Source organism: Vanellus vanellus (genome assembly GCF_965231255.1).
Source record: "Vanellus vanellus genome assembly, chromosome: 6".
NCBI lineage: Eukaryota > Metazoa > Chordata > Aves > Charadriiformes > Charadriidae > Vanellus > Vanellus vanellus.
Window position 1 is genome coordinate 46,046,206 of NC_138911.1, and position 25,166 is coordinate 46,071,371.

The following is a 25,166-nucleotide window of genomic DNA, read 5'->3' on the forward strand; positions in this document are numbered from 1 at the left end:
GCAGGGGAGCGGGGTAAGGAGCTGTGGAGGAATGAAAGGGGGAAGGAGGATAGAGGACATTGTGGAGAGAAAGACTTTTGGATAAATATCAAGAAGAGCTTTTTCATTGGTTCCTCTATTAATAACACTATTGCAGCAGACAGCAATACCCACAGGAAGGAAAGGACACCCCCCCCACCCCCACCCCTTAATCTGCCTAGGACACAAGGCACGAGAGGTTATTCAAGGCAAAGAGATCCTTCAGAAAATGAACATCCAAGCCTAGAGAAGCCAGTAGGAGCACAGGCTGCAGCAGGGAAAATGTTAGATGGGAATTTGGCGGCTAAGGAGCGAATGTGAAGCACAAAGACCCAGAAAAAAATTGTAGGACCTTCTTTTCAGTCTGTTGGAAGTAGTAAGCCTGAGAGAGGGCTGACAGGTTTTCTGGGAACAGGGAAGAAAGTAGGGCAGCTAAGGAGGGCAGCTAAGGAAGCTTAGGGCACTGCAGAGAAGCTAATTCCTATATGAAAAAGAAAAAAAAAGATAAACCACCCCAATAGTGCAGCTCAGCTGCTACAGACAATGCACCCTCAGATAGTGAGAACTTCTAAAAGCAAAAGCTGGTGTCTTAGAAAACAATAGTCCCCAGGAGTGGGCACCAGGACCTCAGGAGCAGAGTGCTGGAGACCAGCAGCTATGTGCAGAAATAGGGGAGGGCAGAGAAAGCCAAGAAATTGCGGACATGGGTCTTAATTCAATACCAGGTAAATTGCTGGGATGCTCATTGAGGATCTGCAGGTCTTCTCCGCACACCCGCTTGATCGGCTGCATTACAGCAAGGAATCTGCAGCTCGCTTTGTTCTGCAAGGGAAGACCATGCTCCTGGAGCTGCTACAAGTTACGGAGTGTTTCCTGCTGTAGGAAATAACAGCAGGACATGGATTTTCAAAAACCTGGGAGCAGTGTCTTTCACAGGAACTCCTTGATGAGGCTAAGCGGTCCCGAGGTGATTTGTGCAGGCACTGTTGAAATACTGCAAAGAAGTAGAAACCAGAGGCCCTGAAGGCTCAGAGCAGTTCATCTTTGGGAGCCATGCAGGGGTGGCTTTATAGTAGGATGGAAACTAATTCAGATAATATTGTAATGCTGCAGAGTGAGTCTGGGATAGGCTGTCAGCTGGAATACTCTGTGCTTCTCGTCAGCTTGCTGGGGAAAGTAAGGGAGATACAGGCGGATAGAGAAAGTTACTAAAAGGATGAAGACCCTTCCACATGAGCAGGGATCGCAAGGTATGCAGCATGTCAGTTTACAGGGAAGATAAATGGGGAAGGATATGAATTAAATACGACTGTAAATTTTTAGGAAAGGCTATATATTTTAAAGTCTAGACCAATACCTAACTGACAAAGCTAAGAATGAAATTCCTCTCTGGATAAGTTATTCCACAACTGTCCAACATAAAGATTATTTAACTTAAGAATCCAGCACTGTCAGAGACAAGGTCTTACACAGCATTTAGCCAGCCCTGGTATCTAATCAGTCCCTATTTTATAAACAAGCAGCCTGGGGATCGATCAGCCCATCAGCCTGTGTCCATTGGGGCTCTGTCTGACTGCTGTGGCGGTGACTGCTCTGCCCTCAGCACTGCCACCAGCCCAGACCCAGCTGCTTTCCCCCAGTGACTTGGGGGCAATTTACCACCCTCTTACTCCTACTGCTTGTGTAATTTGTCTTTTCACTCCCCAGCCCAATTCTGCAAAATGACTGGAAGTAGCTTTTTTTTTTTTTGAGAAAAATTAGACTAGAAATGAGGTAGGGTTGTATGAAGGGAACAGCTAAATAAGAACTGAGTCGTGGCCGGTGGGGATGGCGTGATGTGCAGCCAGAGATGGCCGAAGGACAGCTATGTCTTGACTTGCATCACCAGCACCCTCCCATGCAGACTGAAGCTCTTTTTTGCTGCAGATCAGTACTGTACTCTGACTTACAGGAGTTTGAACATGTAAGTCCTGGGTTGTGTCCTTTGGTGGATGGTTTTCAGTATCGGCCATCATGATTGTAGATAATCCTAATACTGAAGGCAAAGATCAGGAAAAAGGGAGGTGGATTCATGAGGATTTGGGCGATTTAGGTGGATGGGTGACATGAAAAGCACTGTTTCATATAATGAATGTTAGATGGCAAGTGTGGGAGCAAGGAGCCAGTCTGAGGAATCCCAGGTAAGCAGAGCCACAGCACAGCTCTCTGAGCCTCGGCGGGTGGGAGGGGAATCATTAACCCTGTCATCTTGCACAGAGAGGCAACGCGGGAGGGAATTTTACATGTAGGAGGTCAGTGTGGCTTTATGTCTGCCAGGCACGTCCCACGTACGCGTTGTTGTGCTAGTCAGCCCTGAAGAGGTTACAGAAAAGAGATGAACTGGAATGGCTAACATCCTGATTAGACCTAGAATATCAATTAATATCAAGCACATAAAAACTGTGCTTGGACACACAGCAGAGATATTTAGGTCTAGCGTATAATTTGCTTTCTTGGCCAAGAATGTCCCAGGGAGCTTACTGTGAGCTCATCTCCACTGATGGTGGCATCAGGAGGGTGTGGAAGGGCTGTAACATCAAGAGTGATGCTGAGAAACCTGTCAAGATGGACCAGTACTGACTCTGACTCCCCTACCCACCTTCAGAGGACACGGACGCACCCCAGGCAGCATCCACTCCTGCTGTGAGAGGGCCACCAGACGATCCAGAAGAGGGGGGTGTGAAGGACAAGGATGGCTGCAGCGCTGGCCTAGGCCTGAATCTGGCCGATGAACTGCAAAATTCATCCACGTGGGGAAGGCAGAGAAACATGTGTTGGCAGGCGAAAAGCAAAGTCTTTTCCTAAGAACTGAGAGCAACTCCTTTGCAAATCAAACTCCTGTGCTGGTGCAGCTCTGTTTTGCTCTAGAGTTCACGCTGTTCCTGATAACTTTCTGGCCCTGTGTTGTGTTGCAGGGGCTGTGTTTCCACATCCATGAGCCTTCACCTTCCACACACTTTATGTTGGACAAAAATATGCAAATCATCCCTTTCGTCTGAGGAGAAAGCCGTCTTCCAAGTGACAGCTTTTTATATTCTGTGAAGTGGAACTTTTGCTTTTTTCTCAGCCGCTGCTGTCTCCATTGCAGATGCTGCCATTCCCACTTGGTTAATTTGTCTTTGTCAGCATATCTTTCCACAGAAGCGGCAAGAGTGATGGGCCCTGGTAGGGCCAGTCGTGTTTACCCAACCTTCGGCGAGCAGCCTGTTGTTGGTGGTGACTTTTCTGTTCACTTTTACCCACTGAAGCCACAAATTCTCAATGAATTCTTACGTCTTTCCTAGCCTGAATGAAACTATCTGAAAAGTAAACGTTTGGTGTTTACATGAGGCAAAACCCAGCTTGGGAAAAGAACAGTTCAAGCACAGGCGGCTGCAAGAACAAGGAAAATTCCCCTGTGAGACAAGAGTTCCCAACTCAAGAAAGAATGATGCAAGTTTGTCCCTTTAAACATGTGCGTAAGCACTGTCCGGAACAAGGATGCTTCCCTGGAACTAGCTCTTCAACAGTTAAGTTAAACAAGTCCCAGTTAGGATTAACTTGCATTGTCATAATAATGGAGGCTCAACTGCCCCCAGGACCTGCAGAGGGGAAGCAGGGAAGGAAAGATATCTAGGCTGAAGGCAGGGATTCAGCTATACCCTCTGGTCCCTGCTTTCTAACCTTCTTCAGCACAGTCTTGGGTACCCAGTTTTGAAATCAGTGCACTGCAAACATGCTGTGAGTGCTGGTCATACACACACTGGTAGGTGGGCTCCCCGCTCCCAGAAGAGGACACACGAAGAGGTCAGTGCTCGAGGCTGGGGCTGTAGATGTCTGTGTTGCAATGGGATCTGCCAGCTCTGCCCACTAGAGAAAGGGAAATGAAAAAGGGAAAAACAGTGGAAGACAGAGCAGGGAGAGCTCTCTTTCTTCCAGCCCCCAGTGGAGAAGGGGAAATGGCACTTTCTCACCTTCCACAGGGCACGGAAGGGTTGCAGGAGGAACCATGTGCTGGACTGGACCTTGCTCAGCCAGGTCATCTGCCTCCTGTGAAATCCCCCTGGTTTTCCCTCTCCCTTCCCTCAGGACACAGCAGTTTCGAGGGAGCTGCCCTGGAGGCAACTTGTGTGAATTGCTAGAGAGCGCTATTGTTTGTCAGCCACACTGTGATCCCTCCAGCTTAAGGCACTAGAAAGGCCTGTCCTATCTGATATAGGGAGGTGAAGGAATGCATGTGGGAAAAATGCATCTCAGCTTGAACGTCTTCCTTACCCTCGAGAAGAGGTGCCAAGATTCGAGAAATATTGGGGTTGTATGCAAAGGTGTATAGAAAGTATTCTGCCTCTCTGAAAACAAAAAGATAAAAGAAAAACAGCATGAGGAGAGTAGGAATGAGGATACGCATGCAGAGTCCTGCCAAGCCAGGCTGTTAACTATTTCTGTAGGACAGCTTGGGCAAAGTATATCCTATATTGAAGGCAGTGTTTCTGGTCCCCTGTTCCTGCTCAGTCCCAACTCCCCAGCTGAATTCTCTTTCTCTTGCTGAGACACAGATGAAGAGGACGAGGCTGAAAGCGCTGGCGGTGAGACCTTGTGGATGATGAATAGCATGAATTGCCAGTGGTGAAAAGAAATGAAATTGGTGAACGCTGAAAAGAAACAATGACTGACAAGCCAGGAGAAGGATACAAGGTAGGGTGGATGGTGCCTCCCTGTGCAGCTGGGTGGTTGGGAAGGACAGGGCAAAGAGATGGCACTGTCGCTCAGCTCCATGACAGACTCCTCTTGTCTGTAATGACCTGCCCACAGGGCCCAGGGACACTCAAAGAGGTCTCAGAGGAATTTGCTGGTCGTGAGTCTTCACTGTGGTTTGTCCTGTTTGGGAGACACGTCTCACCTCTTTCCCTGTTTACTTTGGGCATAGGCTCGGGCAGAGGGAGCTGGGTAGTGCTGCTCAGCCCGGCAGTTTTGCTAACCACTCTAGTATTTTGTATTTCCAAAGAAAAAAAGGAGTGTTTCTGTCCTGAATTGCTTGAGGAGCAACAGCCCTGGAGCATCCTGTACCTGTGGCAGGTCCAGCATGGCCCTGCGGCTGTGCAGAGCTTTGCTTCCCAGAACAGTTTGCAAGAGGCCAATGTTGGAGAGAAAGAGGAAGGAGACAATTCAGATGCATGCAAATAAGTTATCAGGAAGGCCACCTGCTCCCTCGTCTCCACCTGACATCATGGTGCTAGAGCATGGGGCACCATGAGTGTGCCTGGGCCTCGAGCAATGTCCCACCTGGGATATCTTAGTGATGATAAGGGAAGAAGGCCAAAGCAGCTGGGTAGGGGAGCCTTGAACCCCTCTGCTTCCTTCCTCCCCTCCATCCCAAAGGCCTGGCAGATCTTGGGCTGACAGCCCTTGACCTGTGTACGGGGGAGACAGCATCGTGTGAGGCATGAGCAGGCCGGGCTGGGGTGGGATGGAATGAGATGATGCCCTGCAGCCCTCCCTGCCCCTGTGGCTTTGCTGCCCTGGGTGAGGTGGGCCTGGCAATAGGGAGCCCTGGCCACCCTCTCCAGTCCTTTGCCTCCTTGTTCCCGGGCGCAAGAGCGAGGATTGGGGGCTCTGCACAGACCCTGTCCCTGCAGGCAGCACCGGGATGGTGGACTGGGACTGCCTGTGACCAGGTCCTGGCGTGTGTGGGGGGATGCAGAGAGAAGAGCGGGAGTGGGGGGGAGCGCAAATAGGAGCGCGGGGGACGCCCGTACCCGGTCGGGGGGGTGCGGGGTGCCGGGGCGCGGTGGTGCGGAGGGGGCAGGGGGGTACCGGGGGGTGCCGGGCTGCGAGGGCACGGCGGTGCCAAGGTGCGGAGTGCCGCGGTGCGGGATGCGGGGGTGCCGGGGTGCGGGATGTCGGGGTGCCGGTGGCCCGGCTGGTCCCACCCCTGAGCGGCGCTCCCCGCCCCGCGGCCCCGCTCCCCCGCCCTCCCTGACGTGTGGCGCTGGCAGCCCGGCCGGTTCCGCATTCCCGACCCCTCCCCGCAGCCCGGGGCCGCTATATAACCGGGGCTGATGCAACCCACCCCGCCGCCCGCCACAGCCTGCGGGAGGCGCGCAGCGGGGCGGCGGGGGGCGGCAGCGGCGGGCCCGAGCCGAAGCGCCCCGGTGGGGGCGGCCGGCACCGATATCGGCACCCGGCGGGGCCCGGGGGTCGGTGCAGCGGCGGAGGAGGAGGCGGCGGCGGGGCTGAGCCTGCAGCCCGCGCCCGGCCCCTGCGGTCGGGCCCCGCGGGCACCCCGGCAGCCCGGTCCCCCTGCACGGTGGGTGCGGGCGCGGGGGGGGGCGCCGGGCCGGGCCGGGCCGGGATTGCGGCGGGCGGGGGCGGCGGAGGAGGGGGCGGCCGCTCGGAGGAGCATCCCGGCACCCCGCGGCGGCGGGCAGGGTGCTGCCCTCCGGGCGGGGAGGGGGTGGGGGGGGGTCCGGCTGCCAGCGGTCGGGCGCACCGCGGCGGTGTGGTGAGAAGCCGCGGGGGAGGGGGGGGCAGGCGGCTCAGAGCAGGGCTGGTACCCCCCCGCAGCCAGTGATGCGCGGGGGCTGGGCGGCCTTTCGGGGGTGACCCGGCGTTGGGCTGTTGCCCCCGCAGGGATGCGCCGCAGGAGCGGCGGGGTCTCCCCGCTTTCGGCCGTCCCCCCCGTTGCCGCCGCTCCACCTGTCGGTGGGGTGCGCAGGTGAGGGGTCCGAGCTGCCTCCCGCTGCCGTGAGCCGTGTCTCCAGCCTGGGGGGGGCTGAGGAAGGAAAAGGGGCCTTTGGAGGTTCCCCGCACCCCCCCCCCCCCGCACTGTTCGGTCCCAAGTCCGCTTTAGCAGTCAGGCATGGAGTTGAATGGAAGTTGCATTCTTTTGCACAGTCTGCTCCAGGAGGTACTTTTCTTTTTCCATGGGAGGGAAATAGGTTTGAGAGCAATTGGGGGAAAGGGAGAAATACCAAGAGAGCAAGAGCCACGTTATGTTTCCATTTTCCTTTAATGAAGGCCCTGTGGAGGTGTATTTGAAAACACAGGGTCTCCTATGCCTTCAAGGAGGGTGAGAACACTGTGCTGGCTGGTTCCAGGGCCATATGCAGCGTATGGTGGCCAATGAAACGGGGCCTGGCTCGTTCTCTTGCTTGTCTTGGCAGCCTGCTCCATGGCTTGTATTACCAGCCCTGGAACACAACCACTGCCAAACTGTGTGTGTGTGTGTGTGTGTGTTTGGACTCCGAGAGCTCAGCAGAAACAAATGCTTCTGCAGCTCAGACCAAGATTTTTTAGCTGGTTTCAAGAAAACTTGCATGAAGAACTCTATCTGGAGGCTGTTGCCAGAGCCTGCACTGGGAATTTGCTGGTGAGTGCTTGTGTGGGGATGTCTGGCAGTGCCAGTTGTTGGAAGTTCAGATTCTTAGTATGACTCCTAGTGATTTAAAAGAGCAAAAACCTGCCCATCTGGGGGATGAGTGGGTAGGTGGAGGAGCTGCCATCGAAACCACCCCTGTGTCAAGCAGCCATTGGTTGTCCTAGGTTCCTGGGGTCTGGGGGATTAACAAGATCTGCCGAGAGTTAAGGTGCAGGTTGTTGCCTGGGGTCTCCTCGCTGAGACAGCTGTGGATGCATCTCCTTCCTCTTCATGGCTGAGCGTTTCCCTCCTTACAGGTTGCAAAGGTCTCTGCTGCGGTCTTTGCCAAGGAAGAGTAGATACTTCCTCACACCTCTTGCCTCCTCCTGCCCTCTCCATCTGAGCAGTGCGTCCAACTAGGCTGCTCAAGCGCAGGCAGCGCTGAGCTCCGCTCTGCAGTCTCTTTCCCCGTGCTAGTGTTTGCTACTTCAGCTGCATTGCCTGGGCCAGGTACTTGGCAGCACGCAGTGTCTTGAGTACGAAGCTGTTGAGAGGTTCTTTTCACTGCAGTAGGCTGTTCCTGGTGGGCCTGGCCCCAAGAGCAAGGAAGGGAGAGCTGTGGTGTGTGGCATGGACCCTTTGCCAGCCTGCATGTGTCCTGCAGTGCCAGTGCAGCAAGGAGGGGGCACGGCAAAACTGATGCCATCTGGTTTTGGCTGCCTGTGTGGATTTCTCAGTTGCTTGGACTGTCTGGAGTATCAATCCAAACATTGCAGGCTATTTTAACATGTAGCCAGGAAGCTGAAGGTCCATATGGGCCTCTCAGCTAAGCAGGGCCATAGCAAACCAGCCAGAGCTGGTCTTTATATGGATTAGAGGTCTTTCTGGATGACCCTGGCATTCGGGGCATAATTTTGAGGAGTTTGTAGGGAGGGCCTCTCATCTCTGAGGCCATCCTTGGCCCCTGAGGGCATAGCTCTGTACCAGAGTAGGGCTGTCTTCTTGAAGAAGATTCCAGCCCTGACCACATGTGGTCGTGGAAGGTCCTGGGGGATTTCAACAAGTCAGCCATTAACCTCAGTGTCTGAGCTTCAGCCTAACTCAGACCAGGACGTTCCTTCCTCCTCGAATCCCTTTGAGCTGCTTCAGGCAGAAATAGGATAGCTTTTACCTTCTGCTCTGTACTGCCGTCCAGTGGGTGGTGCAGCATTCTTAAATGTCTGCCACAAATAATTAATTGCAATCTCTAGTAATAATACTGTGATAATTAATTGCTTTTTTTTGCAGTTATTGCAATTAATTATTGCGATAGAGGAGCCTTGCTATGCTCGGTGCTGTACAAAACCCCGCTGTCGCAGGTTGCTTACAAGTCAATCGCTGCATTGCAGTGGTGGGGGCAGTGTAATGCTAAACTAGAGCTTTTTACTGCCCTGTGAAGGTAGGGAGGAAAATGCTTAGAGAAAAAGAGCTGTGAGCTTACTGCTTTGCTAATGGCAAAGAGCAGGGGGGAGTTATTTCTAAAGCTGAGGACTGGAGGACCAGTATCTCCTCATAATGGGGATAAGGAGTCAAAGCATCAGGCAAGTGTGGGTCCTGATGGTAGGACTCAGTTGGGTGGGGGGCTGCAAAAGGGCACATCTGCTGAGGAGAGGCTGTCTGCTCTGGGCTGCCCTGTGGGTACAGCGTAGGGAGCTGTGTGCCTCCCTGATGGAGAAGAGGAGGGAGGCAGTGAGGCTCTCTGCTTTCCTGTTTTCAGAAAGCTTTTCATAGCCTTCTGTCTGTGAATGACTCGGATGTTCCTCCTGCTGTCTGTGTGAAACTCGATGTGCAGGACTGAGCCAGACTGTTCCCACTCACGAAACGGATTTAGACTTCCATCTCCTGAGGAACTGTCCTTCACAGCTTCTTCCTCTCTTTAGCATTGTGGCCCTGCAGCTCACTCGCAGGAGTTTAGGACGGGACATTACATGTATGGGTGTTCACAAACCCTGCAGCTCTTCTTCCACCATGTGGGGTTGCCCATGGGAGGAAGGGAAAGTCAAGGGCAGTAGCTGGGGTGTCTGTGGGAAGGGCACAGATGCTGCTTTGGCCCTGCAAACCCAGGGCCTGGTTGTAGGAGCTGTCTCTCCCTCTTGGGATGGAAGTGGAGCGTGGAGGTAGTATGGTGTCTAGCGTACTGAGGTGGCATGCTGCAGCTCAGTGCACTTGGTAAGCCATGCTGTGATAGTGCCTTAAACTGGCCGTTAAATAAAGGGGAGTCTCCCTGGTGCCATAAACCACTAAGTAATGTTAGGCCCTTGCAAAGAGAGGGCATGCACAGTTTTATCCCGGTGGGTGTCACTGCAGCTCTTCAGTATACTACAGGTGGTGGGTTCCTTGGCATCAACAGGTTCAGCAGATGAATGAATGAATGCACAGTGGCTGTTGTCCATGTTTGCCAGCACTACTGCATGTGTATCTGAAAAGACAGGTTACAACCACAGGGCTTGGCTGTGTTCTGATGGTTGGCAAACAACTTTGATAATGATCAGTGTGGCCTTTGGCACTGTCCCTGCAAGTTACTGCTTCTAACAATGCAGACCAGACAAAGCTAGATAGGAGGTGGGGTGACCTGCTCTGAGCTACTACTCAATACTAGATGCGCAGATGCATCTAGAGGAGATAGCAGTTGTGTAGGAATGGGAGCGTATTGCACTTTAGATAACAGAAGAAAACTGTAATTGCATGGCTAGGTACTCGGGCTGTTGGGGATATGGGGTAGTGGCTTTCTGCCTGCAACTTCATCGTGCTTAACTTGGCACTCACAGGGAGCTGAACCTTGAAGTTCTGAAGGTCTGTAGGCTCCAGTGACCCTCAGCACCCTGCAGTCTCCTTAGCCAGAAGAGTCCAGATAGAAAAAAGCAAGTGGCTCTGTGCTTCAGAGAAGGAGTGATCGCCAACTGCCCTGTCTTTGTTTAGGAAGTTACATTCTTGGGGCATGAGAAGTTGGGCTTGTCAGGAAAGGGCTTTCATATAAATCATCCTTCTGCCAACAGAAGGAACTAGAAAGATGCAATGTATGACATACAGGCTGAGCAAACTTGATAGCCAGGAGCTAGAAAAAGTAGAAAATGACAGTAAAGCCTTAGTAAACTCTTAGGAACCAGAAGTTGCTTCTCATGGATGGTAGCACTACTTCTGATCTCCACAGCAGAATTACTGCCTGTTGGCCAGGAACAGATGAAAGGCCAATTGCTGTGACTTAGGTTCTCCAAGACAGTACATACAAATGGTGATAGTATGTTAAGTGCTAAGACACTGATGAAGAGATCAAAGATCACTTGTATGGTGGATTGCAGACTCTGGCAGTGCTCTGATGCGTGGCAGCTGACAAGTAATGTCAGGCACCCAGGTTGAGCCTGGAGTGAGAGAACAACGGGCAAGCACAGCCTTGGTTCTGCAGGCAGCATGGAGAAGGTCTGGTAGGACAGACTTTGCCTTAGCGCAGTGCTTAACATGGGCAAAACAGAAACATGCTGGTATTTACAGAGTGTCAGAACCTGCTGGCTGGCAATATTAGGTGCTAGACTGGCTTTCTAAGCATTGGAAGGGTACTTGGATCAACTATTGCAGATGTCAGAGCATGTAAAATAGCTTATGTTGGAAGAAACGGTGATTTATAGACAGCAAAATTGAAAATAAGGTTGCAAACAGCCCTTGCTCTTGCCAAGGAAGCTGACAGCAGAGATAAGACAGTAATGGCAATTTAAATTGAAGTGTGACTGTCAGAGCCTGCTTTGGAATGTTGTGGTCCTCTCTGCATGATGACGCTGTTGACGCAGCAGTAGCAACTGCATTGGGTTTATAAAGAAGCAAACAGCACCTCTGGATAAGCCAGGTTGCATAGGATGGTCCTGGGGGAACAGTGGATACAAACTAGGGCAGGTTCTGCACAGGCAAATGAATGTACGATTTCAACACAGGTAGTCATTCCTGTGCCAGTTCTAGTCCGTGGGCAAGAGTAGAACTGAAGAGGTGGCAGGAGGAGTGTGAATACAGGTTAGCAACTGGAGTACAAGCCCCCAGGGACACTGGGTTACGTGGATTATGCCTACGCAAGTTAGATTTATGCTGTAACTGCTGTGCAAACATCAGCTCCTTTTTTAAAAAAAAAAAAAAACAAAACAAAAAAAAACCACAAAGAGTCCCCAGAAAAAGCAGCAGCAAAATCAGTACGGGAAGAAAAAAAAAAAAAAAAAAAAAAAAAAACAAAACACCAAAACTCAAGCAAATGAAGATTAGAACTGCAGGAGAAAGGAGGGTATGCAGGGACAGTATCACTGAGGAAGCCAATCAACTGTATGGGACAGTAACAACTTGGTAAAGCTTCTTCCTCCTAGGTCACAGGCTCTAGGAGATAACAGACCCTGGCAATAGGAGGAAAAGCTATGAGTAATGGATGCTGCCTTTAAGAAATATTAAATCAACCAGTGTCTTAAGACTGTTGACCATAAGGACATAATGGGGGGACAAAGCACAGAAACACTCGTCACTGATGGGAAAGATGCTGCAAAACCAAGGTGAGCAAAGGAAGCTGTACTGTTGTCAGCTTTTTAGGGATGAGACTGCTGATAAAATAAATGAGCTTGACCTGAGGTTGAGTGAGACCAGAACAAGAACAGTACCAAAGCAAGGATGCAAAAGTGACTGCGATAATTAGGAAGGTTTACAGACATTTTGACAAGAGGTCAAGGCTTGTGTTACAGCATTTTAACCACAACAAGGGGAGTGTAGAGGCAAAGCTAAGGAAATACAAACTGAATTTTGACCCATGAAATCGCACGTTGACCAGATTTTTGCTGCAAGGATGGTTGCTGAAGACAGCATTGAATGACACAAGCTGCTCATCGCCGAACTGAAGTTTTAAGAAAGCCCTCTCTGTCTCCTAATTCATTCTGGAGCATCTTGATGTCGTGGCACGAAATGATGAATAGCATCAGTGCAGAAGGCACAGCTACGGTGAATGTAAACTCGAGCAGCTGGCGTCACGCAGATCCCAGTGTCAGATGTGAGACCGCATATTCTCTTTCCCCTCGCTGCTTTGCTTTGCTGTTGGCTTCATTATGTGAAAAAGCATAGCTGATACAATGCACGAATTGTGTGCTTCAGCCATAGGAAAGCTAGGTTTTATTGAAGACACAATGTTTTTCAGTTCGCATAAGGAGACATTGAAAGGGTGCCTGGCATTGAGGCAAAAAGACTGTGTTAACAATCAGTTTTGAAAAGAAAAAAAAAAATCTAATAAGAATCCCAGCTAAAGCACTGTATTAGAAAGGGAAAGAATACAGAGGTGAGTTGGTTCATGTGCCTTAGAAATAACAAACACCACAAGGGAACATCCAGAAAGGAATAAAGAATTCGCAAGGCACCAGCTGTATTCACCCTATCCAGCAAGATGTGGCTATAGAAAAACTGCTGCTTAAAGGTCAAACTCAGATCTTGAACTTCAAAGTTATTTCTGCCCTACCATGCAAACGTGGCAGAAATATGTTAGAGCTATAGACATTGACATGCCTGCCTATCAGGGTAAGAGCCTCAGGAAGAAGATGAAGGTATTAAATAGGATTATATACCTTAGCTTTTTTGGCACGATCAAAGTACAACTTCTTACCTCTAGTGTTAACCAGAAAAGAAGGTGAAAATACCTAGGACTTGGGATGAAAGTGGAACAAGAGAGCCCCTTGGAACAGCAGGGAGTGACAGTGCCTGGGGCTGAGGGGCATTGGGGACTTGGTGGACTGATCTGTCACTGTACCCCTGCTCTGCAGAGAGGGATGGCATCTCTCCTCATTCCCTTATTTCTATGGTTATAGCCCTGCTGGGAATGGTTTTACATTCCTCTCCAAGGTCTAACTCGGCTTTATTCTTGGCAGTTGTCAATGTATTCCTGAGCTTCCTGACCCCTGAGCAAGATCTCACTTGCAGAAGTTGCTTTCCCCCTTCCTACCTCGTTCTCAGTTCATCTTATATGTACAGGTTCATGTTCTTCCAGGTGGCTCCTGGTGCTTTGGTTTGAACAGGTTTAGATTTAGTTTACACTGATGCAGGTGTGACATGGGCTTCGGCAGTGCAGTCCTTGGATCCAGGATAAGTTTTGGGTTTTGTTTTTGGGTTGGTTTTGGTGTTTTTTTTTTGTGGGGGTGTGTGTGTTTGTTTTTTTTCTTTTTTTTAGAGCATGTTAGGTGCTGGGCCAGCTCCTTCACTCCAACCTGTGCCTGGTGTCACACTGGTACAGAGGTTATTTCAAGGCATAGTAAGCTACTAGATCAAAGAGGTAGAGGGGAAAAGGTGGGCCAGAGAAAATGCAATGTTTTCTCAAATATTTAGCCAGTTGTCCCTGGGGAGCTGCCTCAGGCTCAGGAGTGCAGGGGGGTGCTTGGTGGCCAGGTCTGAAGAGCAGGTTTCTCCTTCCTCCTCATCTCATAAACTGCAGTGACCCTGAATTTGGTCTAGCTGAGGACCTGGACTGTCCAGCCCAGTGCCTAGTGCTGTCAGCTGCATGTCGTGATGGAAGACAACCAATTAAAACCAGGTCTCCCAAGTCCTGAATGGATTTAGGTATCCAGTGCTGGGCTTAAGTCAGTTCCCAGCCTGAAGCCTGTGAAAGGGTGGGTCAGAACCCAAAATCAGTGTGTGCCACAGCAGTTCACATGTGGTATTTGCAGGATGGAGACTTCCAGAGGGTGTTCATATACTTTCAATACCAATTTTTTTTATTATTATTTTTACTTAACCCCAAACTGTTCATGCTGGGGATGGACATCTATGGGATTGCTGGTGAGGGGGTGTGCAGCAGCTGGCCTGGGGTGCGCTGCTGTTGGTGGGCTTCTTCCCCAGTGTCATGGCATGTCATCCTAGGGGCAGTGGCTGGGAAATGGCTAGCTCTGCAGTGTGTGCAGCTACCCCAAAAATGGTAGACTGAACTTAACTCCATGCAGCTGAGCCCTGTGGCAGTATGTTCTGGGAAGCGCTTCTGGAGCCACCACCCCTTTGCCATGCCACCTCACTGACCTGCGCTTTCCTGCTGGAGAGGGACAGTCTCTGAGGAAGATGGTAGGGATTTAGGCACGCTCCCCAAATAATATTTTGCATTTTTCTGTCTGGAGTGCAGCCTAGGGTAGGATGGTGCCCTGTTTCTGGAGGAGAGAGGCATCTTGGCCATGTGTAGGTCTGAAAGGAAGAGGAGGCAGGTAGCTTGGAGCTCCAAAGCCCTGCTGCAAGCAGGCATCTCCTGACACTGTACAAGGCAACCACTGCAGATATGGAATTACAGCTGTCTGGTTTAGAGATTGCTATGGAAGGATGAATACTTTGGATCAGTTTAGGTCCTTGCAATCTCAACGAGTTGACGTGTAGCCTTTTCTGAGATCAGGTATCATTTACAAGTATTTTCTTTTTCTTCTGTCACCAAATGAACAGGAGTCCGTTTCATCAGGTAGTATTGCTTCACTTCAGAAGTTACTAATCTCTCCCATCTTTCCCATCTTCTCCTTCTCCAGCTTGAATGCCCTTGTGTGGATCACCTCGCCTGGGCCTAGCTTCCTCCCCTGCATACCAGCACTGCTGAGCACTGGCCTGCTCTCCCCTTTCTGGTCTCTCCTCCTGAAGGACGACAGGAGCAGAGGGCTTGATTCCTGCTTGCTGCCTCTTTACAGTCAGCGTCTTGCTGCATTTGCTTTCCATGCTTTCTCAAGTCCTGTTGGTTACCGCTGCCGTCTTCTGAGCAAACTGCCAAGGGACATCTCATGCTGACACCTGGACCTCTTTGGTGGCAGATTAGAGCATATGACAGCTCACAGCATATTGCAGCTTGTAGATGCTCTCTGATGCAAATCCCCTTGTCTGTCACGCCAGTGTGGCTTGCGCAGCCCCCGTGCTGGGAGCTGAGGAGCTTGCATTAGCCTCTCTACCCTTGACTAACCTGTATGATTGGCTTTCCTTCTCTTCTGCTGCTCGTCTCCTGTTCCTTCACATCAACAAATATACCAAATAATCTCCTGGGTAAAGAGAGGTGCCAGCACCAATAAATCTAACTTCTCTGCTTGTCGTGATTAACCCTGTTCAGCCTGTTCCCACTGACCTTGCTTGAGCAGGGGGGTTGGACCAGACGATCTCCAGAGGCTCCTCCCCACCTCAACTGTTCTGTGACTCTGATCCAACCGTCCTGTCTCATGTGCAGCTTTACTGAAGTTTTCAGCCTGGTACTGACATAGATTTGTCACCCCAGGATGGCAAGTGCTGAGCAACTGTGGCAGCCAGCTTGACAATGTGTGTGTGCCTCCACTTAGCACAGCTGTACTGCCTGGACCAAAAGTCTGGATCACCTCTTACTCGGTGTCTCAGAAGCTGAGAGTAGATGCTTTGGAAAGAACAGGGCAAGTGCATGTTATCCCCCACTTAATGCACCTCCTCGCTCTGGCAGTTGGTGCTGTCAGTGCTTCCACGAGTTTGTGCAGACTGATGTGACTGGTGGTCCTTCGTGGTCCCCTCTTCCATGAGTTTGCCTAACTGCTTGTTGAATCCTGCCTGGTTACTGGCTCTAGTGGTTGCAGGAAGCCGCTCAGTGAGATTTTTGGGTCCACTCTGTTAGTCTCTTTCTCCCTCCTGACATCGCTGGTCCCTCTCCCTGCTGTGCGGGGGCAGGATGTGGTGGATGCCTGAAGGCTCCTGGTGTGTACTGGGACCAGTCCAGCTGGGCAGAGCAAGGAGAGCAGTGCACAAGCACTGGGACATGTGGTTGAGTTGAGGGGGTGGAAAAATGGTTGCTGTGTGGACAGAAGTTGACTCTGCATGTTGTAACTGGGTCACTTGTGTAACTGGACGGAGACACTCACAAACCGGGATGTACTTGTGTTGTAGCCAACAACCACCTGCTCCCTTTGCTTTTTGGCTGATATAAGAGCCCTAACTCTATGAGGTTCCCATTTTAGGTATAATTTTATTTCTTCATCTCTTAGCTGCTCGTTCTTCATGTTTCCTGGTAACTCCCTTTCTTCTGCCTGTAAGTGACTTGCCAAAGCTTGTCCTGAACCTATTCTCACTTGTGCTGCAATTTCGCTTTCTTTCCTGATAGGAGAAGCCTTTTGCACCTTGCTCCATTTCACTTCTTCTCCAGCCTTTGCTTCCTTTTGTCTGTGCTGGGAGATGTTTGTTCAGTGGCAGGTTTTTCTCTCCCGGTTTTATCTCTGGTTGCCGGGTACTGTGTCCCAGCCCTGACCAGTGGACTGAGCCTGCCCAGAAGAAATCCAGCCTAAGGCACGCTATGGTCCTCTTCGAGTTTTCTTCCTGCTACGCGTTAATCAAAGCTACGCGTTAATCAAAACTCAGTTAAGAGCAAACCTTGATCTTCCGCACTCCTGAGAACGGTGTGCCAAAACCAATAGTCCATGGGACCACATCACTGTTGTTGCAGCCAGCTCCTGTTCTTCTGATGCTTTGCCTCTCGGGGCTCTTCCCTTCCTGATCTACACACCAGTACTGTATCCTTCCTAACAGGATTCATGTATTTTGGTTTCTGTCACCCAAGTTCTGTTTAGTCCTTGCCTTTGCCATCACTGGGGAAGAGTGGCTGCTTTCCCTGGTTTGCACCCTGTTAGGTGATGGAACTGTAGAATATATTTGACTTGTGCCATGTTGTGAGGCCCTGTGGCTGGGTTGTAATGGACTGTCTCTCACTCTCCCTCCAGCCTACGAAGCTGTTTCCCCTGCTATGATGCCAGGGCAGATCCCCGACCCGTCCCTGACGGCCGGCGCGCTGCCTGGGCTCGGCCCCTTGACAGGACTGCCTGGCACAGCCCTGACTGCCGAGGAGCTGAAGTACGCTGACATCCGCAACATCGGGGCCATGATCTCACCGCTCCACTTCCTGGAGGTGAAGCTTGGGAAGAGACCCCAGCCTGTGAAAAGTGAGGTTAGTCTTGGGGGCTGCTGGCTGCAGATGGCCCTGCAGGGCCGTTGCCTGCACCTGCCTGGGTTTCGGTCCTGCCTGTGCTTGGGTTTCCTGCTAGGGAATGTGTTTTATAAGCATGTCACGCTGCCTGTTTGGTGATGTGCGCATGTGTTGGCAGCTGCTCTGCCAGCTGCCTCTTCCCTGTGCCTGAATTTCTGTCCCTGCGGCATGGGCTGGGAGTGGTGGCCTTGATGTCCCAGATATGACCAGTTCCATGCAGCTGTTGGCAGCTGGCTGAAATCAAACCCTGCCTGTGGAGTGGGGTCTGGCGCAGCCAACATGTCCCTAGGTTGAGGCACACACCCAAAGGAGAAGCCATGCCACCTGTCAGAGGGCTTGTGCCATGCTCTCATGCCAATGAGCCCTTAGTGCTGCTGGTGTTGTTGTTGCCTTTCCTGCAGGGACAAGGTACATGGGCGAGCGGCGCTGAGTGGCAGCAGTGAGTCAGCTTGTGCTGCTCAGGGGGGTGAAGGTGAAGCCCTGGCTTTACCTCAGGGCTTCTGGGACGGGGAAGGTGGGCAGCTTCTGCTCAGTATTGCAGGCTGGCAGGGACTTGAGAGACACTTGACAACCACACAAGGAAAATGCTGTACTTGTGTTGGTTGTCCAGTCTTTGACACCTTGACCCTTGCTGTACTGGTGGTGAATGTTTGCACCTCCCACTACCTGTAGATGGGGCTGGGAACCCATCAGTTTGGAGGCCCCATGTTGGTGAGGATGGTGGTTGCTGTCAGAAAGTCCAATAAACAACCCTTCTGAACAGTGCGTTTGCTCCTGTGTGAGGATACCTCAGATGATGCCATGTGAGGATGAGGTGATGTGCATTCTCTGGAGATGCTATTGAGGAAGTGCTAGATGATGTGAAAAGATGCCCGTCATGACTGTGAGCTGAAGGGTGTAAAACATCAGCTCCAGGGAGCAGCACACTTTCTAAATGGTGCTGACGCTTGTTTTGGCCCAAGTCTTATGGCAAAAGCTCAGCAGCACCCAGGCTTACCTGTGGGGAGGGTGCCTGTTCCTCCCCACCAGCCCCTTGCAGTGGACTTATGTGGGGAGAACTGGTACAGTAGAGTCCATCTGATTACCTTGCACAGGAACTCTGTGTCCAAAGGGGTATCCGATCAGCTTGTGCAGCATCCCGTGGAGCTCACCTGGAGAAGGACTGGGCAGCTCTGCATTGGCAGGAGCTGAGGCTAGGATGCTGCAGGAGGCCATCGCAAGGGCCTGGGGGATGCTAAGGGCTTTGGTCCCTCCATGCGCAAAGCAGTCATGTCGTGGGTTGGCAGCTGAAGCCAAGTGCTGTCCCAAGCTCTCTTCCTGAGTATCATGCAGCAAACTGGGTGCAATGCCCACCTCGCTTCAAGCGTTGGGGAAGAAAGAGGGAATCTGTAGCTGTGCTGTCTTCCCAGTCACAGCCCCTTTCCTGGGGCATTTCAGGCACCTCTGAGCTGGCCCTGCAACAGCTGCTTTTGCTTGGTGGGCATGGGGATGTGGTCTCACTGGCCTCTGCATAACAGGGACAGGGCAGCTCTTCCCCACAGCAGGTACTGGAAATGCTGAGCGTCCTGAGCCAGTTGTTGAGACCATGTGGAGGAAGGATAAGGGGAAATCCACTGGCGGCCCCCGCACGGCCGCCTTGCCTGCAGCAAGTTCCTCCCTTGTGTGGCCTGTGAAGCCGAGGAGTCGAGGACAGCAAATGGAGCTGCCCCTGGCACAGGCTTTGCAGTGAAAGCCTGGGGGAGCTGAAGCAGTAGCTGCTTATCCCATGAGTAGCCAAGAAGCTGCCCACGCAGAATTTTGCAATGCAGCCTGCAGCTGCTTTCCTCTTGCAGTGAGCTGGAGCCCAGAGACGCTGGGTACCGACATGCTGTGCTCTGTGCGGCGCCTGGGAGGGCAGGCTGCTCCCTGCGAGCTGGGGCACAGGCAGCTTTCTCTGTGCTGGGGGGACCAGCATCTCCTGGCACTGGGGTGTGTGTCCCTGGGAGTGCACATAAAACTCACCCGATGGGTGCTGGCTTCCTCACAGGGTGGGGGACAGCCCCGCTAGGCAGGCTGCCCTCCTCTTGGGGCAGCTGGAGACAGGTGCTGCTGGGCTCATCCACCATCAAAACCTGCCTGGGGTGCTCCCTCTGGGACAGATCCCTGCCCCTTAGGCTGATGGTCACCTCTGTCCCTGATGCTGATGACTGAAGCAATTCAGGAGGCACTCCCAGACCTTCTACCCACAGGGCTCTCCTAGAGATTGGCTGCTGAAACATGCTATGGGGTGATACACCATCACTGCACCTCATGCCTCTGAGTAGTCCTAATCCCCAGTATCAGGGCCATGTCACCTTTTTGAATGGAAATCAAGATGACGTGGAGAAGGGGAAACCTGCTTTCTTGAAGTTACAGGAGCTGTGGTCAAAAAGCAGAGCCAAGGGTTCAAGCTGCTGCTGTCTATGCTGAGCCACCCTCCTTGAGCATCTGTACCCCATCTAAAGGACATCTGCAGGGCCTTCTGTGGGGTGAAGGGGAAGCTGAAGGGCAGAAGGACAGGCCACTTGTTCTTTGATCCTCACTGAATGGAGCAACAGGGCATGGAGATGTCAGGCAGTTCCTGGGGAGACCGTGAAGCTTGTGTGGTCACTGTTCGGTCTTCCAGTTCCTGTTACAACCCAAGAAGTACTTTGCAGGAAAGTTTGGGGGTTGTTTCTTGACCTTTGGAGCTGTGAGTACATGTCCCCACTCTTTAGCCTCCTAATAATCCTTGAACTAAAAGGCTGAGAAGCTATCTAAGGGGTAGATGAGTGGTGGGTAAATGTGTGGAGAATGGTGGCTACCCTGATGTCTGCCTCCTCTTAAACTGTGTGGAAACTTTGTAAGAGCTGCTTGTGCCATGCTGTGGGGTATCCTGGTCCTGCCAGGAGGAAAAGGCAGCAGAGCATGAAGTTAGAGCCTTCCTGGTCACTTCTGCTAACGCCTGCCACATCTGGACTTGGGAGCATCAGTGCAGTTCCCATCCTGGTTGTCTTGCGTGTGGTGCATGATGCCCCGTGGCACTGCCTTGGCAAAGGAACAGTTGGCAGCCCAGCACTATAGAAGACTGCATAGGTTGTGCTGACTTCGCTTAGTATTTTAGCCCCATCTAAAATAGCAACTTTGGTATAATGCTTGGGAAGTAAGGTAGAGAAGATGCGAAAGTTATTAGGGCTATAAAACTTGGGCACTGTCTTCTAAAGCATGCTACATGCTGCATATTGGATGTGCAGCTTACCTGAGGTACCCCTTCACCTTAACTCTGCCACGTCAGTGTTTCATCCTGTCCTTGCACCTCACATTGAGATGTTTGATTGCTGGGCTTTGGACTCGGTGAATGTTAGCAGCGTGCACAGTTTGCTATGGATGAAGGCACCTGCAGTTTCTTTCCTGCAGGCACCACTGGTGTGCATACGCGTGGGGTAATCTGGTGGCCCCCCCACTCCCACTTTGTGGCCTTGGCATTGGGAATCTCTGGCTTTCCTTTTGAGGTGACTAAGCCCAGGCACTGGAGCAACAAGGCTGTTCAGATGGTGTGTGCTGCAAGAGGCTCATCTCGGAGATGTGTCCTTCAACCATGCTGATTTGGGGAGGTACAAAGGAAAGGATGCAGCTGCCTTCTCGGACTGGAGCTGCCCTTAGAGAAGGTGCAGATAGGCTGTGGAAATGCTCATAAAGCAAATGTTGCTGCCACTGCATTTGAAAAGATGTGTGCTGTCAGGTATCAGTTGTCCGACTGAACTGCCTTGTTCCTATCATCTCAAATTTCGGAGTCCCAGGCCAAGTGTGGATGAAGGCACTGGGGACCTTTTCTCTAACCACGTTACAAAGTGTAACCCGGATGCTGATTTTTGCAGGGCTCTCCAGCATTCAGATTTTTCTTGACGGAGTTGGTTTGGGTTCTCGGATGTAAGCATGCCATTGGCCATTTACACAGGCCTTGTAGTAAATATCCCTAAATACTTTGATTAGGGGTTTCCAACCCATAGGGCTTATTGGCCTGGCCTGTGTGGTTTGAGTCAGGCAGCACAGAGCAACTGAGTCACGGCAAACAGCGCAGGCACTGCTGTATCCTGCATCTTTACAGGGGACGTGAGACCACATTACCACAGTGTCCCTGTGACTCGGCTGGCACTGAAGGTGCAGCAGACAGTCCCATGTACTGGAAGCGGGGTAACAGCCAGGCCCAGCTGGGGATCTCTCAGGTTTCTCTGCCTCTCACCCTTGGCTGCGTATGATGCTTTGAATGACTCTGCTCCCGGAGCTGTGCCTGTAGATGTCTGTGTGACAAACTATGCCTGTCTTTGCGGGATGGGGCTCTATTCCCCTTGTCCCTCCCCTCTCTCAGGGGAGGAGCAGCCCTGCAAAGATCTGTCTGTCCCCTGCCGGCTGGGTCCCCAGCTGTGGGCACTGCACTGTTCTCCCTCCCTGTGTCCCCACAGAGCAGAGTTAGATGCTGTGGCAGCAGCATGCCTGGTTGCTGGTCAGGATTAGACCATGTCACTGGTGGCCACTGGCACGGGTGGCTGCTACCCCTCTCCTTGCCCTGCCACTGGTGCCACCTCCTGCCCTGCCCCACACTTGCTGGCTCTGACCTGGGCTTTTCCATCTCGTTGCAGCTGGATGAGGAAGAGGAGAGGAGGAAAAGACGCCGGGAGAAAAACAAAGTGGCAGCAGCACGATGTCGTAACAAGAAGAAGGAGAGGACGGAGTTCCTGCAGCGGGTAGGTGCCCTGATCTGTCCCAGGGTGCAGCGGGGATCTTGGGGGGGGCATCTCCCTAGAAAGGTGCCTCGGCTGTGGGCAGCATTCCCTCCTGAACTGCCCCCCCACCTCTCCTTGCTCCTGTGTTCTTTTCTGGAAAAATACAGGCCTGTTGCTCTGCTTTCCACGAGGGTGTGAAGGTGGTGGCCAAGGGCATGCCCAGGCACAGCTCATGAGTATTCCTGTGCCAATGGTACCAGGGCTGGAGGTGGGCTCTGGGCTTGGGGGAGAGAGGGCTGATAGTGTCCCTGCCTCAGTGCTGGAGCAGAAGCACCTGTGGGAGTGTGGCACAGGACAGGGGCTGGCAGTGTGCTGGCCCCTTGCCCAAATTCCTGAAAGTTTCCTTGTTCAGAGGCCAGGTGCCCTCTCACCCATGACCCCAAGGCAGAAAAACTCTCTCAGCACCTTGCTGCTTTTCTGCAATGGGCCGTGGGCCATGGGCAGATGACACAGCGAGAGATAAGGAGCCTTTTCACAAGGGCAGATCCTTGCAGATGGGAGGTGAAAAATTGAACACGGGTTTGTTACCAAACACCCTTCGGGACCATAGCAAGCAGCCAGGCAGAGGTTTTGCTGGGGTGCAGCCGAGACCTGTCCTAGGAGGTGGCTGTGTACTTCCTTGCGGTGGCACTAGGTAATGCACGAACTGTCTGGAGGGACCTGGTGCCTCAGCAGGTCTTCAGGCTGCTCCTGTGCTTCAGGGGCTGAGGGGCAGCACTGAGCAGAGATGGCTTGTTGGCCAAATTGTTTCTTCTTGTATCTTGTCCTGTTGGAGTAAAGTCACATGCGGTTGTGTTTCTGTCCTGCTAGGAGTCTGAGCGTCTAGAGCTCATGAACGCTGAGCTGAAGGCCCAGATAGAAGAGCTGAAACAGGAGAGGCAGCAGCTGATCCTGATGCTGAACCGGCACCGTCCCACCTGCATTGTGCGGACAGACAGCATCAAGACACCCGAGAGCGAAGCCAACCCACTGCTGGAGCAGCTAGAGAAGAAGTGAAGGTGGTACTGGGCCAGGAGGAGGAGACAGTGGCGCAGGGTCTTCCCAGGGTCTCTAATGTATGTACTGTATGAAGAACTGTGCACCCAGGCCTGGTGCAGCCAGGACCCAGTGGGCTTCCCTGGGAACTATGGACCAAACAAATATGGGGACAGAGAAGATCAGGAATCTGTCAACCATGTACTCTGAGGCTGAACCCGGGAGCAGGGCTAGCGACGCCAGTGAGGGCAACCTCCCTGTGATACCTCATCATGGCCTTTCAGCCTGCTCGCAGCCCCGGGGACCCACAATGCCGCAGCATGTCCTGCAAGGACCACACACCCTGTGGGGAGCAGGGGCGGCAGGTGGAGGAGCGGTGGCTACGCAGTGGCTGCCGTTGCCCTGCTCAGGGGCTGCTGCTGCTCCTGGCACACGCTCCGGAGGGAAACCCCAACCCAAGAACCGCAAACACTTGACGCAGCCCCGTCTGGTGGGCAGGCCTGTCGGGGCTCGGTGGCGCAGGCGCCCCCCACAAGCACACTCTCAGTATAATGTTTACAGCCCAGCTGTCCGTGTCGGCCGTGCTTTTGAATGCACATTTTTACACTTTTTTTAAAGTATTTTTTACAAAGTTTTTATACAGCGATCTCTATATGGATTTATATAATCACTAGATGTGATCCCATAGAAATGTATGTTATGATGGTCTGTTTGTTACAAACACATATGCCACAGTTATCTCCATTGTGTTACTTGTCTGGTAGTGTCTGGCTCCTTCCCTGGCGTGCTGGGAAAGGGGGTCTGAGCCACCTCCACAGTGGTGTCGCTACCCTCTCCATCCATGTATGTCCTTCATAATACTCAGTTCTGTATCTCTCAGTAAATGTTAACTTTATGTATGTTGTCCTCCTGTTCTCTGTCTGGGTCAGACCACGATGGGCTCTGGCCAGAGCTCAGCAGTGTGGCAGTATGTGCCAGGTCTGACCATGGTGGGTGTGTTCCTGGCTGAGCAGGATGGTGGAGCTGATCTCAGAGCTGGTTTGGGTGGTTCTCTGTGTTAGCAGCTGTGGGTCAGGGGAATTCACCCTGGGGAAGCTGGGAACCTTGGAGGCAGCTCTGACAATTGTCAAGCAAGAATTAGCTCAGTGCTGCGCTGAAGAGGGCAGGCAGGGCACGGCTTGCTGGCTGGAAAGGCAGAGGTGTGAGACAGGGAGACCATCTCATTCTTACCTGATCCTTCTTGTTTCAGGCCTGAATACAGCAGCTTGAACTCATTTCAGGGACGAGAAAGAGATGGGGAGCTGTCAAAATGTCCTTGTGGTGGTGATCCCTTTATGGAAGGAGGTGGAGAACAGTTCCTTTGATTCTTGGGCAAGGCTAGGACCCAGCCCTAACTGACATGCTGGGAAAGGTCTTAAAGCTCGCCCTGGGCTTTGGCCAGTGCTGAGCACAGGGGTGTGGAGGTTGAGAAGATAACCTGCCACATGTGCTTCAGATGCTAGGACTGAAAGAGTTAGCATCCCCATATGAATAACTAAGCCCTGACACTATTGCTGTGTTCCTGACAGATATGAAGGCAGTGGGAAGGTGCCTTGGTCTGGACTGGGGCAGGCCCCACCTTGCCTGTGGGCACCACTGAGGGTTGTCTCAGAGGAGCAGTGGTGCACCCAGTCTTCTCCCAGTCGGTGTCCTACCCATTACCAGTGTGGATGAGGCTACTTTGCAAACTGCAAGTGAAAGCAGCTTTCAGCATCTGGTGGAGATGCATGCTCCAGCCAGGAGCACTGAAGCAGCATTGGGGAGAAGATGAGCTTAACCTAAATGTGACAACCCTGTTCCTCAGGGGTCGGTACTGGGACCTGTACTGTTTAATATCTTTGTTGGTGATGTGGACAGTGGGGTTGAGTGCACCCTCAGCAAGTTTGCTGATGATACCAAGCTGTTTGGTGAGGTAGACACGCTGGAGGGGAGAGATGCCATCCAGAGGGACCTGGACAGGCTGGAAAGGTGGGCCTAAGCCAACCTCATG

General features: G+C 52.1%; 1 protein-coding gene across 1 annotated transcript; it reads left to right on the forward strand.

Annotated features, from left to right (window-relative positions):
* The first annotated feature begins 6,229 nt into the window (after window positions 1-6,229).
* JDP2 (Jun dimerization protein 2) lies at window positions 6,230-23,875 on the forward strand. Its single transcript, XM_082485215.1, has 4 exons — window positions 6,230-6,343; window positions 17,119-17,342; window positions 22,019-22,123; window positions 22,973-23,875. The coding sequence occupies exons 2-4, from the start codon at window positions 17,142-17,144 to the stop codon at window positions 23,156-23,158; spliced, it is 492 nt and encodes a 163-aa protein (XP_082341341.1). The 5' UTR covers window positions 6,230-6,343; window positions 17,119-17,141; the 3' UTR covers window positions 23,159-23,875.
* Window positions 23,876-25,166: the final 1,291 nt, after the last annotated feature.

Bases quoted from the DNA above. Each gene is read 5' to 3' on its own strand.
- JDP2 (XM_082485215.1), top strand. From the start codon at position 17,142: ATGATGCCAGGGCAGATCCCCGACCCGTCCCTGACGGCCGGCGCGCTG. The intron at 17,343-22,018 runs GTTAGTCTTGGG...ATCTCGTTGCAG, and splicing joins CCCAGCCTGTGAAAAGTGAG to CTGGATGAGGAAGAGGAGAG. The intron at 22,124-22,972 runs GTAGGTGCCCTG...CTGTCCTGCTAG, and splicing joins GGACGGAGTTCCTGCAGCGG to GAGTCTGAGCGTCTAGAGCT.